At 34.7% G+C, this 21,067-nt stretch overlaps 1 protein-coding gene across 19 annotated transcripts in view; it reads left to right on the top strand.

The window, feature by feature from the left end:
- The window catches only part of TENM3 (teneurin transmembrane protein 3), a 1,436,054-nt gene that overhangs the window by 1,358,662 nt on the left and 56,325 nt on the right, over positions 1-21,067 (top strand). For all 19 annotated transcript variants that reach the window (XM_081959126.1, XM_081959141.1, XM_081959139.1 and 16 more), the window contains one exon: positions 10,476-10,622. In XM_081959126.1, the coding sequence (XP_081815252.1) occupies positions 10,476-10,622 (147 nt within the window). The remainder of the gene's footprint in view (positions 1-10,475; positions 10,623-21,067) is intronic.

Raw genomic sequence — 21,067 nt, 5'->3', positions numbered from 1 at the left:
GATTCCGATTTATTTATGGCATTGATCAGGTGAAGATTGAGCATTCGTGTTATTTTAAGTGGCTAAAAGTGTGTGTGTGCGTGCGCACGCGCACGTTTGAAATTAATTTTTTATACAAATTGTAATTGTCTTAAGTTATTATTATTCCAATAAGAAGGCTAAGCTGAGTGGATTGATTTGGTTTTCCTGAAGCCTATTTCTTAATATTTTCTCAACTAGGACACACAATGAAGCTAATTAGTCTGAGTAATATAAACTGCCTGGAAAAATAGGAAGAAGCTGGAAGGAATAGATAACGGGGGGGGGGGGGTTATTTCAAGATTATGGCTGCTAGCACATTTCTTTTGGAAAAACTGCAATAAGTACCAACGTATAGCACTACATGTTAAAAACAAAAATTAAGATTTTGAGAATTGCTGTCTTAGAACTGATTTGTTAGGCAGTCTGTTGTTCTTTGACTCTTACCTTAACCTTGCTAGGTGAACCTTGGTTATTTTCCCATTTTTCCTTACGCATTCATATATAAAGGGAAATGAGCCCAAGTTTACAGATATGTTAGTTGTCTTCTGCCACAATGGATTAAAAGGGCACAAAAATAGATTTGTTATCCTCTTCTATATTAATAAGGAGCAGTTAAGAAATAAAACAAACATTTCAATTTATATGATTCTTGACACAATTACTTTTTGAAATTCCAAGGATAATAGTGTGGTTACCAGTTACAAACTGACAATATAAAACTTTACACAAACGGTAAGAAAACAGTTCTTGAGATTGAAAATTGCAGGCATGCTGTGAGTATGTTACTACAAGGAAATTGATATATATGAAAAGACAGAATGTTCAAAAATACAGCTGGTCTTGCATTCTACAAGGTATGCAAGAAAAATGCAATCTATTACAATTGTAGGTTCAAATTCAGAATTATTCTTACTGCTGCAGAATTACAAAATGATGAGTAGGCATTCTGTAGGAAAAAATAAAGAACTGTCAGCATGGAGCTTGGACTAGTTCATAAAAGGACAGTATTTTTATAATAAAAGAGAAGATCTGAGTAAATAGAAACAATCTGTAAAATTTGAAAATACTAGGTATTGCATAAGAAACAGAAGATATTATATGAACTGAATTAATAATATAATGTTAGTAATTACAATTAGGGGAAACAAATTGTCTCTATGCCAATTTACATTAAGGTTATGAGATAGTTTAACTGAACTGAACATAAAATATGTGAGCAATCATATTATGATATGCAGTCATCTAATTAATGATTTAACATGCACACGAATTACAATAGAAGGTCATATTCGTAGAAGCTACTCTATTTGAATTACATTCTTCATTTATACTCCTACTCTATGTTATTTTGGGGAGGAAAATGTTAATATCCACAATTCTTTATATTTGATAAACTGCATATATTATTGGATTGATCACAAAGAAGAACATATGCACCTTTAATAAACAATTATCAATTATAAAGTCATATTAACAATCCTATATATTGCAGCCAAAAATATAATATGACAATAATATGACCCTAACCCTTTAATATTTCAATTTCTGAATTGCAGAATAATTGCAACCAACTTTTATTGAACTTTTTCCATTTGTTTTTCAATCTGAATTGTGGAGCTTACAGTGCATTCTGAAAGTATTCAGACCCCCATCACTTTTGTCAATTTTGTTAAACTGCAGCATAATTCTACAGTTGTTGAAATTAATTTTTTTCTCATAAATCTATACTCTTCCACATAGTGATAAAGAATTTTAAAAATGTTTGTAAATATTAAAAAAAAAACAGAAATATCATATTGGCATAAGCATTCAGACTCTTTGCAACAACACTTGAAATTTAGCTCAGGTGCCTCTCATTTTTTTGATTGTTGCTGATATGTTTCTACACCTTAATTTACCTGTGGTAAATTAAATTGATTGGACATAATTTGGAAAGGCACACACCTCTATAGAAGGCCTTATAGCTGACAATGTGTACTGGGCAGAGCAAAAGCCATGAGGTCAAAGGAACTGTCTGCAGAGCTCAGAGACAGGATTATTGCAAGGCACAGATCTGGAAAAGGCTACAATAAAATTTCTGCTGCACTGAAAGTTTCTAAGAGCACAGTGGCCTCCATAATTTTCAAATGGAAGAAATTTGACGCAACTAGGATTCTTACAAGAGCTGGTCACCCAATCAAACTGAGCAATCAGAAGAGAAAGGCCTTAGTAAGAAAGTAAGAAAGATGGACTCCAATCAAGGCACATGCCAGCAAAGATCCAGAAAAATGGAAGGCACAAGAGATTCATGAGAAACAAAAGAAATTTCAATATCTGTAGAATCAGGCTGCAGCATAGCAAAATTGACAAAAGTGAAGATGGTCTGCATGCATTGTATATATTATAATAAAGGTGGAAAGAATTCTGAAGACCTTTATCTTTTTTATGTCTCAGAAATCTGGCATTTTAAGCGATGTGTAGACTTTCTACATCCATGGATATTGTTGTTATATAATAGCAGTAGACAAATATTTTAATCTGTTTAAGGATTGTTTTATTTAAATGCTAAATCACTGAACTCATTTGAGCTATGGTATTCCAGTTTCATGAATGTATGCAATTGACAGTATATCAGTACAAAACTGGAAATTCATATCTCTATTTTAATTATAACAAGTCAAAATAAATCAAAAATAGCACTTTTCTGCATCTGGATTGATTCAAATATATTGGATGGCATAAGAGTTAAGTTGCAGCAGCAAAATTCCCTTAAGGCTTCTCTATGACTTAATATGTGTAATAGAGTACATTTGCAATAGTATTCTATTAAATTATCACTTTGGAAACATCACAAGCTCTTCACACAGCTCTACCATCAGGTCACTCTATCTTATTTTTCAGTACCGTATGTCTATGGAGACTCAGTCATCCAGGTCATGATTGTCCCAAAGGTGCTTTTTAAAGAGGCAAGTGGACTTTCATTGTTGTTTTTTTCTAGAAGATGTTTTGCTTCTCATCCAATAAGTTTCTTCAGTTCTGACTAAAGACTGGCGAATATATTTCTTGCAGTCATCTGGTCATTAGCACTCTTTCAGAGAGTAGGGGAGAAGAACAGCCCTCTCTTAACAGAAGAGGAGGGATACAGTATCATCTATCTCCCGCTTACAACAGAGTTCTTTCAGCAGTTACACACCATTTGCACTATTCAGATCACTCCGAGGGCAGGAAAAACTTCCAAATGGCCTTCATGACTCTCAGAAAGAGTGCTAATGACCAGATGACTGCAAAGAATATAAATATTTCCATTCTCCACTATTCAGTCAAGAAGAAGTTTCTTGGATCAGAAGCGAAATGTTTTCAAGGAAAAAGAAAGTCCAGTTGCCTCTTGAAAAGCACATTTGGTTCCGTGCCATATGATATATTTTTAATGTATCAGTCATTGTGCCTAATCCTTAATTCTCATACCGGTAGATTAACACTGACTTTTATAGAATGTTCGTTGAATTATTGCCTGGAAATCTAATTTACCATCCCTTAAGTGTTGTTAGTATAGTGTCAGTTATTGTTGAAATTTATGCAAAAAAAATGTGTTTTTTTAAAGCTAACCTTAAACATGAAATACTATATTTGATAGAAATATCTTGCAATGGGTACGATTACACCAATATAAATAAGAATGCATTATCTCTCACTGAAAATAATGTCACTATTATGATCTGCATAAGGTAATAACACAGTGCACTGAGTACCAATTAAGTATCATGAAATCATTAGCTCACCCTGATTTAAACAAGAGATGATGGAAATAAATGGATTTAATATAGGCTTCTTTGCAAGTTATAACTTCAATAACAATTGAAGCTACCATATGTAACTAATGATCCAAGCATATTGATTTACATCTTTAATTGATGATTAATGAAAACTCATCAGTTTTAGAAAGCCTTTGCTGAGATCTCTTAATAAAATTTACTAGTAAATGAAAACTTTGTGCTAGTATAACAACATATTGTAAGCAAAATTGCAAAGAAGTATTTTATTTATTTACATTTTATTATAAATGGATAGTGATTAAATATCAGTAAATTTCCACATTTTCCCCAATATTAAAATTAGAGTTTCTGGTTGGGGTCAAGTCAGTGTGCAGTTTCAACCAGTTCAGCATATTTTACACAAGGTTTGAGATACAAAAAAATTATGTTTATAATTTTATCAGACATTTCATATCTAGAGAAATGAACCTGATTTTTATAGTAAAGTTTTGTGGTGTTCATGAAGGAATGCTTAAAGTTGAGAAATATAAGACGCACCTTTTTTTCTTCAAAAAAGAGGCTGAAAATCTGAGTGCGTCTTATACACTGAATACAGCATTTTTTTCTCTCCTGAAGCCCTGCCCCCTTCACCAAAATAGCCGTGCATACCCTTATGGAGGTTTTAAGAGAGCTCCTGGGGGCTGGGGAGGGCAGAAATGAGCAAAAAATGTGCCATTTTTGGTGTGTCCCCCCCGCTGCCCCAGGAGCACTCTGCAAGCCCCCCCCCCCCAAGGCTATTCATGCTTTTTTTTTTTAACGGGCCCATTTTCAGGAGGTTTGCAGAGTGCAAAAACTTTTTTTTCCCTTTCGGAAAGCTCTTTAACTGATTGATGAGAATTGCATTGATCAAGTGCTGTGCCAGCAGAAACAAAGTCTTAAATGCTGCAGATTGTCAGTGATTTCCTTCTCCAGCACGTGGATAAATACACCTGGAAACATCTACCTACCTACCTACTCTCTCTCTTTCCCTACCTATCTACTGTATTTCTCTCTGTGTGTGTGTGTGTGTGTGTGTATCACTCTATCTACCTACTTACCTACTCTCTTTCTCTTCCTATCTACTGTATTTCTCTCTGCCCCTTCTATCTACCTATGTACCTACCTACTCTCTCTCTCCCCCTACTTATCTACTGCATTTCTCTCTATATATATTTCTCTCTCTCTCTAAGCCTCTACCTACCAACCTACCTACTCTCTCTCTCTCTACCTATCTACTGTATTTCTCTCTCTATTTTTCTCTCTCTATCCCTTTACCTACCAACCTACCTACTTATCTACTGTATTTTTCTCTCTCTCTCTTTCTATTTTCTATCTATCCCTCTACCAACCTACCTATCTACCCTCTCTCTCTCTCTTCCTACCTACTGTATTTCTCTATCTATCTAGCTCTATTTCTCTCTCTCTCTCTCTATCCCTTTATCTCCCTACCTAACTACTTTCTCTCTCTCTACTTACTACTGTATTTCTCTCTCTTTCTCTCCCTCTCTCTCCCTCTATCTACCTACCTACTTTTTTTAATTTGCCTCTTCAAAACCTTGGTGCATCTTATACTCCGGTGCATCTTATACTCCGAAAAATATAGTATATATAATACATTATACTTTTTCTGCCTTTTACTTCTTAGCACAATTCCAGCACTGTTTCCATTACAAAACTTCAAAAGGGGTGTTTATTCTCAAAAAGCACACGTTCTGCAATTCCTTTGCTTCATGGCATTTCGTTCAAAGTTTCCTTTTCCATGAGACTAAAAATACCTCTTTTCAATAACTACATGGTCCTTCTATGGGAAACTTACCTAAGTAGTTATTGTTTGATATGGTGTTGTATTAAATCAGTTTCTGGAATTTTAAAAACAATAGGAATCGAATTTGAGAAATAATATAATCTATTTGTCCATTGTTGACAGAGATCATCTTTTTCAGTCTTAGCTTGAAATCCTCAGGAATTTCTTGTCAGGTGTTCATGCAGCAGCCAAATACTATGCTTTACATGAATTAGATCTTTTGTTTGTTTGTTTATTCAGATTTGTTGTAGCTGCCCAACTCCAATGAACTATAGGTAGTGTATAAACCAAAACATTCCATAAAAAATAGATAAAATAAAAACACACAGACATCCCACACTAAAACAATCTAAAGGCAATTCAAAACAAACAAAGCAAAACACCCCACCCAAAAGACATTAACCCCAGACCTGGGACCAATGCCTGCTTTTAAGAATTTTTGGGGCCCTAGGAGAAAGGAGACCACCTTATCTCTAGAGAGATGTCCTTCCAGACATCTGGGGGGGCGGGTGTCATATCAGAAAAGTAGTGCTTCCTCAATGTCACAAAATAACAACATGTAATAGAGGGAAACTGGAATGCACACATCCTCAGAACATAACTGGCTGGGCAGAAGCAATTTGAGATTATCAGGTATCTAGACTCCATGCTACACAGATAATTAACAAATAGTATCCTTTGGCAATTGGCTAGGAAACTTTAATAAACTTGATTCATGATAATGAATCATGATAATCATTTCATTTCTGGATGTTAATATCCATTATTTTGATTATTGAATAATATCCAAAATATAAAAAGCAATATCATGCATAGTTATATAAACTACATTCAATATATAATGACTGAAAAATAAGGCCCATTATATCTATGTAAATTGCAACATACCATTATTTTAATCATTGCCAAACCTGTGAAAAAATACACTAGGCTCTATGTGAAATGGTAATTGGCCATTGAAAACATCTTGAATTTTTGAAAATATGCTGCATGCCAAAATTATATTGCTTTTATCTGAAACCTTGACTCAGTTTCAAATTTTAAACAATTAGTTTCATCTGTACTACTCCCAGTAAGAATAATGTATTTTGTTTTGCATAATTAGCTGCATAATTCACAGAAATTGACAGTTCTCAAAATGGAGGGAGTAAAAAAGTGCCGTCTCCCATGAATCCATATTGAAAATAGGTCTTTCTGAGTTATTTATGAATTACCTGAATAAAGGAGTAAGCAGTAAAATTCCCCCGTTTGTGAATCACACAAAATTATCGAAGGCAGCAATAAAAATGTTAATTGGAAAAGCTGCAGAATTGTTTTCCGAACTGAAAATGGCAGCTATTATTCAGAGTAAGTAATGTGATTACCTGGGGAGATTATAAAGAAAAAGCTTAATTTCTCATATACAACAATGGAATATAAACAATTATTTACTGACCAGAGAAAGGATTTACTGAGCTGCTTGTTGTAGATAACTCAAAGCTATGAAAACAATGGATTCTGTACTAAGGGTCATTGTAAAAACACAGGACTTAAAATCAAATTGGAATGCCTTTAAACAGCTCTATAATGCCTCTACACACTTGGAGTACTAGGTATACTTTTCATGAATACGCTATTAGAGTAAATAGATGTAGAGAAGTAAAATCTGAATGTTTTAGATGGAACAGTTTTCTCTCAAAAAAAGATTAGGACATATAGAATTACTTAATTTATAAAAATATGATTAAGGAAAGCTATGGTAGAGATTATCAAGTGTGGATATAACAGAGATAAATTTCTTTCTCAATAGCAAAAGCTAAATCTAAGCTCCAATTTAGCTAAATGGTGGGAAATTGGTACAAATACAGGAAAATAATTATTTACCCAGTGAGTGAAAACTATGCTCCTACAAGATACATCAATGGCCACCAACTTAGAAAATTTTACAGGAGGAATAAAAAAATTCAGAGCAACACTTTCACTGATTAGTGGTCATGATGAGTAAGTACTTTTTTTCTGAATCAAAGGCAATCTTCTGAATAGCAATTGTTGAAAAAACAAGAGTGAGAACAACTTTTTCATGCTTTTGTGTAGATGTCTATGAAGAAAAAGGAAATATAACCAAACATTTCCTAGTCTATTAAGTATTTTATATCAGAACTGTAAAATTCTATGAAATATAGCCTCTCAGTTGGCCTTGGCAACAAAAGTCACAAAATATGTAAGTGCACTACAATTAAAATTGTTCATATTTTTCAATGGATGTAGCTGTAAAAGGGTATATATTTGAAATTTAGACATTGCTGAATGTTTTTATGATTATTTACAGTGAGAAGTATACTGCTCTGAAATGAAGGACAACTCTTTTCAGAAAATCACTACTTTTCTTATTTGTGAATTCTGAAAAATTCCATCTATTATTGTTCTTAAATGTCTGTTCTTTTTCTTTTTAATTCTCAAGCTCACTATTTGGATAAAATAGTTAAAGGTACTGTATATTTTGACATGGCTCCATGTATCTCTACATGCCTTCATATATCTGTGTATATTATAGTGGTCATTCCATTAAATTTGGCAAGTGCAACATATTCATACTCATTGAATTACAGATTTCATTCGTGTTACTTTCCATATGACTTGGATAAGAGAAGACTTAGTGTTTTTGTTATCTGTTAACATTTTTACTAAGCAGTTTGTTAAGTTTCACAATATGTGTATAAATAGATTCACTTTGATGTTCTCAGATGCTGAAGATTACAAGTATTTGCTGTTTGTGGTGTTTTTAAGTGTCCCAACTTTGTTGTTGGAACAGATATTCAATTATTCGTGTATGAAAAAATATGAGAAGGCACCCTGACCTGGAAATTTATAATAGAAATATGAGTTCAGGTCTGATATGAAAGAAAAATAGGAAACATTTAATGCTTAAACTCTGAATTTTGCACTCAAATATCTTGCCATATTTTTTGAATACTATCCACTAAAATTAACCACTGAGCTTTTATTGCTTCAGAGAAAGATTGCAAAAAATCTGTGCAATATGAGTAATCTATTTTACTTGAAAGGTTGAAAGCCACTAAACAGCAAATATTTCCATATCTTCAGTTGTTGGTAGAAGTTTGGCTATTTAATTTATTTATTTTTATTATCATCAATGCTCCCCTTTTTTCCAGATTGCCTTTCTTCTATTCCTTATTTGTGCTTTTTCATTAGAGTATGGCAATATCCAGGCTTTCGTAGAATTATTCTTAATTGGGTCAAATTGTCTGCGATACCTTGATAATAGGACAGATAAAGCTGTGTATCCTATGTAGTAATCAAGTGGAAAAAATATTTCAAAACTAAAATACATCCTCTGTGTGTATAGTTAAAATGTGCAGGTGGCAAAAATGCTAAAGAAAAAACAGGCCAAATATAATCTCAGCCAGGTAGGATTACATGGCATCCATAACAATAATTACATCATACCTGGTCATGAGATGTTACTATATTCCATTTCAATTAAATTATTGTTTAATTTATACTAATGTAGATAAATAAAGGGATACATTTATAATTGTTTTAGTCTAATAGACATAGGAACAGATTCTTTCAATAATATTGTCAATCCCCTGGAAAGAATCATGTCCCAAAGATATAGTCAGAAAAAAAATAGCACATCTTATATATTAATGTGTATGGAGTAAAAATTAAGTCCTAAAATCTTATTGGTAGCTAGTGATTATAGTTCTGCTTTATTTGCTTATGTGAATGTCTTACAACACTCATAGATAAGGAATACTAGAATTTTACACATCTATATTTATATAAACTGTCATCATTCTCATACAGGTCATGTTGGCTGCATGCCAGGTTTTCATCAATATGAATTGACAAATACTGTTTTTGATGTAATGTTAGATATAAAAAATAGATCTTGGATATATTAAATAATTTTAATTGTTTCCCAAATTTTCCCTCCTTGGCCATTAAAGCAGACAAGATAGGATATAAAGGTAACAGAACAAAAGCCTTAGGGAGATTGTCACAAAAAAAAAAAATTATAATCACTCTCCGCTCTGTCTTGAAGCACGTCACTACCGTGTTTTTGTTCAGTCTATCAATGTTTTATTGTGGTTCTTATGGTATTTCATTTTGTCCGTCCTAAATACTCAAATACGCACAGCTATTACATTTAGTTGGAAATCTTGTTGGTCCTGTCCCATCCGTATGCAGCCTGAATCCTAATGTTTGTTAGACTAGATGCTAAGCTGCTTCACTATTTCCTGAGCTTTGCTTCTTCTGTGGAAAGGAATGTATTTTTGGCATAAAGTATAGTCATAAAATTGACATATACTTTGTGCAATTATTTAAAGCACTGTAATTTCACATGAATATACGGCAACTCTGAGACTAGATGAAATTAACATTCTCTTTTATTGAGTACTAAGGAACATGCCTTCCTTTGAATTTTAAAAATACTTCTTTAAAACAAGGAGCTTAACAAAATCTACATAAATAACTTGTGATACAAATATATCAAATCATTATTCTTAAGAATAGAAGCACTATTGTTTATCTTGAGGCTATGTTGTATGCCGTGATGCTGTTGCCTGCTGTTTCACTTAAGAAAATGAAAATACAATTTTGTCTGGCCCGCAGGTATTTAGTGGTTTCTTAGATATATTTCCTGCCTGCACAGGTAAGTGGTGTCTCAAAGTGTCAGACAAATCAAAGATGCCACTTAGTTAAGAATAAGAATCCCAGTTAATGTTGCTGTTACTCTCCATGTGCAATTACAGTATTTGTGCTGTTCTGAAGGCCTGTTCCCAGTAAGTGTCCCCTGTTTGTATTTTAATTAGATTGAAATATTTTTGCAATATTTAAATCACATGGAGTATCCTTTTTGTCTATTTTAACAGAGGGATGCCCTGGCCTGTGTAATAGCAATGGAAGATGTACTCTTGACCAAAATGGCTGGCATTGTGTTTGTCAGCCTGGATGGAGGGGAGCAGGATGTGATGTCGCCATGGAAACTTTATGTACTGACAGCAAGGACAACGAAGGAGGTAGGAGGTGTAGAGCAAAATTCTTACACTGTTAAAAAATGTAAAATTATTGGCTTCTTAATCAGGTGAACAAAATAACGCTGTGAGACTGATACAGAGCTTTTACTACCTGGGATGAGATACATTCAGAAATGTGCTTCAACATTTATTGCCTTCATTTTGTATGCTATCAAATCCTTAAGTGCTGGTTACAACAAGCAAAATGTGTACATCAAAACCCATTAGTGAACATTAGATTATTACTGGTAGTATATCTATCAAAGAGCAAATACAATAATCCAATGAACTTCATCATAAAAGTGCATACCAACAAAAATGGTTGTGAAATCCATTTTCAGATTAAGTTTTGGAAAAGTTACAGGAATATGCTGAGAAATAGCTTCATAAAAGCTTTTCTTTTTTAACTGCCCTTTATCAGCAATAGTGTCATCCCTAATACTGCATACAGGCTCAACTTACGATCATTGATTCTAACTACATCACTTGGCAACATAAATTCCAGTCTCAGTTGCCATTCTAAGTCAAAAATTACCTATAACTGTGTATTAACTACCGTATATTATAAGACGCACCGGAGTATAAGACGCACCAAGGTTTTGAAGAAGCAATTTTAAAAAAAAGTAGGTAGGTAAATAGAGGGATAGAGAGAGAGAGAAAGAGAGAGAAATACAGTAAGTAGGTAGAGAGAGAGTAGGTAGGTAGGTAGGTAGGTAGGTAGGTAGGTAGGTAGGTAGGTAAACAGAGAGAGAGAAAAACACAGTAGGTAGGGGGAGAGAGAGTGTGTAGGAGGTAGGTAGAGGGATATATAGAGAGAAAGAGACAGAGACAGAAATACAGAAGATAGGTAGGGAGAGTGAAAGAGTGGGTAGAGTAGATAAGTAAGAAGAAAGAGAGAGTAAGGTAGGTAGAGGGATGGAGAGAGAGAAATAGAGTAAGAGAGAGAGAAATACAGTAGGTAGGTAGGTAAAGAGAGAGAGTAGGTAGATAGGTAGATGTGTCCAGGTGTATTTATCCATGTGCTGGAGAAGGAAATCGCTGACAATCTGCAGCATCTAAGACTTTGTTTCTGCTGACACAGCACTTGATCAATGTAATTCTCATCAATCAATTAAAGAACTTTCCAGGGGGGGGGAGTTTTTGCACTTTGCAAACCTTCCAAAAACAACCTGTTTTTCACGAAAACAGGCCTGTTTTGTTTTGTTTTTTTAAAGGCATGAATAGCTTTCGGGGGGCTTGCAGAGTGCTCCGGGGGGCCAAAAACAATTTAAAAATGACCAATTTTTCACTAAAACGGGCCCTTTTTAAAAAAAGATTGCATGCATAGCCTTATGGAGGCTTGTAAGGTGCTGCTGAGGGCTGGGGGGGGCAAGAAACGGCCCGTTTTTTGCTCATTTCTTCCCTTCCCAGCCCCAGGAGCTCTCTGAAATCCTCCATAAGGCTATGAACGGCCATTTTGGTGAAGGGGCGGGGTTTCAGGAGGCAAGAAATGCTGTATTCGGTTTATAAGACGCACCCAGATTTTCACCTCTTTTTTGAAGAAAACCCACCTCTTTTTTGAAGAAAAAAGGTGCGTCTTATACTCCAAAAATATGGTATATTCTTCAACATTTCCACCAACTTATTTAAAATTGAGGACTTTGTTATCCATTTTGAATCCTCCCAACTTCCTGACAGAAGCAAAAGTATTCTGTTTCCCGAATTACATTCAAGTTTTTATTTCTCTTTCCCTTTCATACGGGCCATATCATAACCTCTTGATTTTTTAAATTGCTCTTCTCAATATGCCCGGATAATGTTTTTCATGTTGCCCACCTCCTCCAGCCTCTTCTTGCCTGTCCTCTGTTTCTTAAATCAATGTAGTTATATTTTCACCTTGCATGTGTAAGAGGATGCTGAGGTACATTTCTAATTAACCATTTTGTCATATCTTTATATTTTGTTTAATTGCGTAACAAAAGGTGAAATGCCTATGTGACTTTATTCAGACCTAGACCATATATATATTCCAAACGGTATTCTCGTTTTGTAGCAACTTTTAGTTGTTCTGCATTTATCATGTGAGCAATTTGAAGTTGTAGCCTATCCACACATTCAGCAACAATGGAAAACTATGGAACATTAAATGTAGTTGGATCATTATGCGCTACAGTCAGAAACGAAATATAAGTGGAAATATAAAGCAGATGCTAATACACAAAATTGTTAGGAAAGTAACGTATCTCTTAAGGATGACAGTTTAGCAGATTGATTTAAATAAATAGTAAAACTCTGATCTCAGAGCATAACAATCACCTGCCATGATATTGATTTTTAGTGTTACTTAATATTGTGTAAAATCTTGAGGTTAAGAATTGAAAATTATAATAAGAAAACAATAGATTATGCCACTTATTAGCATAATAAATTTTAATTTCTATAATAATCAGATAAACAGTATGGACATTGATTTTCCTTATTATGCAGAAACACCATCCTGCCCAGCAATAGGTGTAATTTAGTATTCATGTAAATGATCCTGCTGAGTGTCATTATGTGTGTACAAGGAATTAAATAAAAATCCATTACTTTAATTCCTCCTTTGTCTTTAGGTAGAGAATACTTCTGCAAAAGATATTACCATTGTTGAATTACATTGATAAACATTACAAAATCTACCCTACTGAATTCAAAAGTTCTCCCCTCAAAATGTAAAATTCACCTTCTTATTAAAAAAAAAACTTAATTAGTGACCCACACAAATGTATCACTGTTTACTCAGTTATATATCCCTAACTTGAATATATTAGAGTCACAAAGCTGCAAGACGAATTTGACAAGTAAGATCACAGACTCTTAAATAGCTTTTTCTATTGAAAAGTGATGGGACTAGGATGCAGTTTAAAGCAAAACAAAATACACATGTATTTATCATGCATTTCAACTGTAGCGTTAAAATAAAATAGAATGATCATTACATTTTTTCTTATTCTTCACCATCTGAGTTTCTAAAATGAAAATAAAAAACATGAATTCCCATATCCTATTGTACATCTATGAATAACCTGAGTAAACCCCAGATCATTGCAAAATAATAGGACCTCTCCCTTTAATTTTTATTTTGCCAACTACTCATTTAAGGAATAAAAATATATCAGAGTCCTGATTAAAATAAGCCTCAAACTGTGAGATGAGCAGCATATAAATTTAATAAAAAATAAAAATTACTTTACCAATGAAATAAGACCCAGATAGTTTCAGATTCTGGTTTGGTAAGTGTCAAATCACATCAAATCTACAGCAGATCAAATGCTGATATAGTTTATACAAATGAAAGAATTAGGAGAACTCACAAATAGCTCTACTTTACAGGCAGAGACCGGTTTGTGAATTTTTTTGTGTTTTGTTTTAATTGAAGCTATATGCAAGTGAAACTCAAAAAATTAGACTATCGTGCAAAAGTTCATTTATTTCAGTAATGCAACTTAAAAGATGAAACTAATATATGAGATAGACTCATTATATGCAAAGCAAGATAGTTCAAGCTGTGATTTGTCATAATTGTGATGATTATGGCTTACAGCTCATGAAAACCCCAAATTCACAATTTCAGAAAATTAGAATATTACATGCAATCAATAAAACAAGGATTGTACATAGAACAATATCAGACCTCTGAAAAGTATAAGCATGCATATATACTCAGTACTTGGTTTGGGCCCCTTTTGCAGCAATTACTGCCTCAATGTGGTGTGGCATGGAAGCTATCAGCCTGTGGCACTGCTGAGGTGTTATGGAAGACCAGGATGCTTCAATACCGGCCTTCAGCTCTTCTGCATTGTTCGGTCTCATGTCTCTCATCTTTCTCTTGGCAATGCCCCATAGATTCTCTATGGGGTTCAGGTCAGGCGAGTTTGCTGGCCAGTCAAACACAGTAATCCCACGGGCATTGAACCAGGTTTTGGTGCTTTTGGCAGTATGGGCAGGTGCCAAGTCCTGCTGGAAAATGAAGTCAGAATCCCCATAAAGCTTGTCTGCAGAAGGAAACATGAAGTGCTCCAAAATCTCCTGGTAGATGACTGCGTTGACCCTGGACTTTATGAAGTAAAGTGGACCAACACCAGCAGATGACATGCTCCCCAAATCAACACAGACTGTGGAAACTTCACACTGGACTTCAAGCATCTTGCAGTGTGTGCCTCTCCATTCTTCCTCCATACTCTGGGTCCTTGGTTTCCAAATGAGATGCAAAAGTTGCTCTCTTCAGAAAAGAGGACTTTGGACCACTGAGCAACAGACCAGGTCTGTTTTTCTTTAGCCCAGGTATGACGCTTCTGACGTTGTTTGTTGTTCAGGAGTGGCTTGACAAGAGGAATACGACATTTGAAGTCCATGTCCAGGATCCATCTGTGTGTGGTGGCTCTTGATGCACTTTCCAGCCTCAGTCCACTCCTTGTGAAAGTCCCCAACACTTTTGAATGGCCTTTTCCTAACAATCCTCTCCAGGCCGCGGTCATCCCTGTTTCTTGTGCACCTTTTTCTTCTACACTTTTCCCTTCCACATAACTTTCTATTAATGTGCTTTGATACAGCACTTTGGGAACATCCAACTTCTTTTGAAATTACCTTTTGAGGCTTTCCTTCCTTATGGAGGGTGTCAATGATGGTTTTCCGCACAAGTGTCAGGTCAGCAGTTAGAGTGGGACACTTTGAGCCTAGAATATTGCACCTTTTCAAAATATTCAAATTTTCTGAGATTGTGGATTTGGGGTTTTCATGAGCTGTAAGCCATAATCATCACAATTATGACAAATCACTATCTTGCTTTGCATGTAATGAGTCTATCTCATGTATTAGTTTCACCTTTTAAGTTGCATTACTGAAATAAATGCACTTTTGCACGATAGTCTAATTTTTCGAGTTTCACCTGTATAGTAGTAAGGACACTCACAATGTGATACATGTCATCTAATCCTTTCACTGCTTTCCAGCAATATATACAGTATGTATGTATACATTAGTTAATATTATTTAGGCTGCTTAAGATTTAATAATAATAACCATTGTTTTTTGGTTATCTTCTTTTATGGGATTAGTCTTATCCTTTTCTTATTTGAAAGATTTCTGATAGCTCCTGATTATTCTGTATTTTTCTCTGAACAGTGTCCAGGTATATTCTGAACTATAAGATCATTTTTTTAAATTTAGAATTCTTTCATTAAAAAATGGAATAAGAATCCATTGTTGGTCCTGACTACAAAGTAGCTGTGATATTTCTAGAAACTTTTCACCTTTGTTTGTTTTTTTATATAGTGACAATATAACATTTGGAAAAGGTACTAGGCATATAAAATATATAGACATATTTTTTTAAACTTAGACTTTGAGGAAACCAGATTCATAACTATCCATCGCTCGCTTTGGCAAACAATTGATAAACATCATAAAAATATAAGAAACAGCAAAATGGTATGGTTCTGTATTTTGTCTGGTGAAAATGAAATTCATTTCGTGATTAATATGAGAAGAGAGCATTACAAAAATGTATCTACAATTGATCAGTTCAGAAGATGTCAGTCTCATACAATATTGCTATCACAATCCACATTCTAGATTTATATTTATATATAAATATAAAATAAAAGAGCTGTAGTCTTAAACTTCTGTGCTCTGTAGATTATGCAAGCCTATGTTCAAGCAAAGTTCTTTCATTTTCTTTCATCATTCCTTATTTTTTCACTTCTTTATTATCAATCTCTTCCTTTCTTGAAGATGAGATACAGGCAAATCCACTCATATTGAAGAACTTTTGTGATAGCTGTGATAAACTAGAGTTCACCTCTAGCAGCACACCAATAGTCTACTTGTTTCTCAGCCAGCTCTAACTCTAAGGACATGGCCAGCAATATTCAAAGTAGCCAGAAGACCTGGCATTCTTCTACAAAGTCAAATGGTTCTGACCTTAGTGGGGGTGAAAGCTGATGATCCCAGAGGTCCATTTCCCAAATCCATTGCCACTAATTTCCTGACTTGGTGCTGTGAGGAAGGCCAGTGACTTCAATGAATTACATCTGCTCTAAGGATTGTCCTTCAAAAATAAGACATACAGGTAGTCCTTGATCTGTTACTATAAGAAATATAATATGGTCACAAATCATAATGGTCATTAAGCAAGATGCTTATATAATTGCCTTACATAATAACCCCATTCTATTTCTCATCAGAGTGGTCATTAAATGATCATGCAGTTTATTAGAGGAGCACAAGATGTCTTTGGGGTGGAGAAGACTGTGGGAAGCCAGCACAGGTCCAAGTCTGCACTCCCCAGCGCATGCATGGCCTGTTCCAAATATTCCAAGGCCTTCCCTACCTCATGCTCCCATTGCTTTATTCCCCTCAGACCTTAGGCTTGCTTCCCTACCCAACTGGGTCCCCATATGCTTGGACTTTCTTTTTCACTAGACTGGGTCCCCATAGACCCAGGGACCCTGCTTCCCACTCCACTGGGTCCCACATCTTCCTCACCCCTGTCACCGATCAATCACTTATCTTTTCAGTGCCTTAGTTACCTTCTTGTCACACAGTCTTCCTACATACAAGGGACAGAGCCACCTGGCTTCCATTGTGTAGGGAGGCCGAGGAGTGGAACGACCTGCTCATTTCCCAGTGCAAGTCCCTCCCAGAAGCAGATGCAGCCACAATTCATCAAAATGGGGCCTGCTTCCAGAAAGGTGCCATGCAGCCACCAATATGTTCTCAGGCCATGTGGCAGATTGGCTGCTATAGTGCTAAAAAGGAAGTGACTTATGGTGATGGGAGTGGGAACAGATGAGATCCAGAAGGGTGGGAGGGACCCAGCAGGATTGGAAGCAGGCTCAAGACCTGAGTGAACCTAACAGGATAAGGGGGGAGGGGGAGATAGCTGGAGGAGGCCCTGAAGTGCTTCTGTGGGTCAGTCATAAGTGTGGTGGATTCCAAATGCCCAAATTTTGTTCACATCATTGCGGGGGCACTGCAACAGCTGTAACTTTGGGTAAGGATTATAAGCCCCCTTATTTCAGAGCTGTCATAATTTCAAATGGTCACTGAATGAATTGTCATAAGTTAAGGACTACCTGTACTATTTTGGAACTCTCCAGGCTTGTCGGATCAAGAAGGCAGAAAGGAAAAAAACAAGAATACTCCCTTCTTTCATTTTTCTCAAATTATCTTGGTCTGATTAATTTTAAAAACCCGATTTTTATCCAGGTTATATAGACTTTCTGTAGCCACTGTATGACTATGGAATGCCCTAAATATACATATATAGTTAGTTTAGTAATAACAATACAAAATAGATGTGTAAACTAATATGCATTTATGTGGAAACATTAATGCTGTCTGAGTTTAGTTCTTTCCTTCAGACCTTTCATTACCTAACTGCTGTAGATAACAATTGTGAGTGATTGTAGACTCGTTTTTATACAGTATCTTGTCCTGCCAATGTTGGTGTGGAATTGGGTTTTTTTTAGGGGGGGGGGGGTAGTTCCCTGATTAGGGAATTGTTTGGTGCCTGATTGTTTGTCTGGTGTTATTCCTACCTATCTTGATGTTAGCTGCTGGAGAGGATGTGTTCTTGTCTTTTTCTTTATTTCTTAGTGGGTTTTTTTTTTGTTGGTATTGCTTTTTCCTTCTTAGCTAACCAAGCTCATAGAAAACATACCAAGGACACCACCGTTAAATTGTGAGCTTCATATGTTCTCTTCTATTTGAATATATGATATGTATTTTACAACTTATTCCTCAAACTGCATTGAGACATGTGGCAATTATATTTGGACCCTATATATAAATTATTTAGATAGCATAGAATCTGGTACTGCCATTTATTGAAATTCTCCATTGGTTAATGGAAGGAGGGCTGTTGCCTCTTACATAATGTCAAAATCTGGTGAAACGTCAGGAACAGATATGTTGGAAAAACGAAGGTGAAATGGTATGTTTATCCCAAAGAAGAGAAGTTTAAATGACTAAAAATCTTCAAATACCGGAAGTGCTGTCACAGGAAACATGGTATTGATTTATGTTTCATACCTCCCAAGGATAAAATAAGAATTTCCTAACCATAAATAAACAGCATATTGTGCCTCCTCCTGATTTGGAGTCTTCATTACTGTTGGTTTTCAAGTAATGGTTGAACAACCATTAATTTGGGTGGTTTGAAGATTCCTGTTCTAGGCAAGGAGTTGCCTTAGAAGACCTCCAAGGTTTCTCCAACTCTGATTCTGTCAGGAAAAGGAATGACAAATGTCACCGTGCCTGAGCAAATGCACATTTATACAATATTAGATTCAGTACATAGTGGAAAAATTAATGAGCATGTGTTGGCAAAGTTTCCGTAACAAGTTCTATTCCTAAATATTTTTCCAGAATTTTCCATGGACGTTATCAACATTTTGTTGCAGTGCATCTTTTAAAAACAGTATTATATTTTCAGCCTTTAAAAAATTGTTTAAAGGTTTTGTATAAATGGAGGTTCAAATGAAGAATATAAATACTTCATATAAATGATAATTTACTGAATGAGACTGTATGCAGTATACTGTACCTGATTGATTGATTGATTGATTGATTGATTGATTGCATGCTATCCAAGTGGCGTCATCTCTTAGTAATCATATACATATATTGACAGATGACAATCTGTCCCTAATCTGGTTCTGCAGACTTCCAACAGTGCACAGATTGGCACTGTAACTGAGTCCATCAGTCTTTTTTAACTGGGTACATCTGATTCATTTTTAGAGGTAGATCAATAAGCATGTAATAATTTGCATGTACTATTAATCTTGTGGTTAAATTTTATAGAGCTAGCTTTTCAGATAAGTATCTTTAAATGTAAGGAGAAACTTTTTGTTTTCTCTTGTCATTATTTTAAACAACTGAGATTGAAGTTTCAGAAGTGTTTTTTCCCCAAATCATCATGCACTCTATGTTTTTCATTGAAAATAAAACATATCATCCAGACTATTTTTTTAACATAAGAGACTAAATGTAATTTGGGGTTTTTTATAAGCTGCTTGAAACAAATAGAGAAATGTAGATATTTTCATAGTGCTTCACAATGAATTTTAAGTCTTAAAGTGATAGTAGGGAGTTACTTCTGTGAAAACATCTGTTACAGGGTTGTGTAACTTAAGCTATTTCGGTTTATTCAAAAAGCTGTTTAAAATATTATTTTTAGCATTATGAATGAACACAGCAACAGTACAATTAATCTTTTACATAATGTCTTTAAGAGCAGGTTAATTTAGCATGTTATTGCTGCCATTTAACTTAGTTAATAGCTAGGAACTTTAAAAAGCAGGTTCTGCTACATTTTTAATATTGAGTAATAAATGTCTTTAGCCACTGACTGAATATTTAAGGATAAGGTTTTGATGACCATAGCAAGACCATAACAAGAAAGACAATAACATCATACAATTGCGCAAGATTGTGGTTTTATGGCAGGAATTTTTGTGGGTTTTGAACATTGCATTTCATAAATATTTCAGTGTGTTAAGCTAATGCAGTAGCATCCATTGCTTTTATCTTATTCTTGCTGAAAATTAGCAGAAAGATGCATCCTGAAAATGTTATGTTGAAAAATACTTGTTCTAAAAAATTGCATATTATTTTAATAAATAAATAAGATAGATTTGAGGGCTACATGCCAGCTACTAAATGTCCATCAATATTCTGGACATTTTAAATTGTTATCAACAAATTATGGTTGTATTACTTATGTAGAATAGTCACATCTCTTTTAAATACCAAGATTTTTTTCCCTCCAGTAATACGGAGAGGTTTAGTGACACAGCTCATACATCATAAGATAAACATTTGCCAATATTTCTAAATATACATTTGGGATTTGAGACATACTTTGCTGATAGAGCACGTAACTTGCATACAGGAATTAAATCTTGGATTAATTGATACAGTGGAGAAAGATGGCCCTTTCTAAACTTCTGAGGAGCTCTTTCCCATCTTTGTAGACATGATTGGACTAGGTCAATTCAAACTTTGATTCAATATATTGGAGCTTTCTTTGTTCTTAAATATCAATATTTTCATTTAATCATACCAATGGATTTTGAAGAAATCTTGACTGCTGCACACCTTTAATAAATAGATGGTGACATTGCTCAAGAGTTTTAAAGAAAAAAATGTCATTCATTTGTAATGATCTCAGTTCTTTATTTAGTTATTATGCAATATATCTTAAAAACATACACTGAATTATTTTGATGTCATTATTTTGCTACAGTATATGACTTACTCTCTTAAAAAATATTTCAGCATTCTCTTCTCAAAAACATGTGTACATTCTTCTTCAGAAGAAGAATCTGTGGCTCTTGAGTCATATGCCCTGTAGATATCTCCATGCATTGTTCCTAATTCCTTTTTAGTGTAAAATTTGTTTCTTCAGTGATATGTGGTTCAAG

Source organism: Natrix helvetica (assembly GCF_964273705.1).
Source record: "Natrix helvetica genome assembly, chromosome: 7".
Classification (NCBI taxonomy): domain Eukaryota; kingdom Metazoa; phylum Chordata; class Lepidosauria; order Squamata; family Natricidae; genus Natrix; species Natrix helvetica.
The sequence above is the reverse complement of the archived record's forward strand: the minus strand, read 5'-3'. Positions and strand labels throughout refer to the sequence as shown.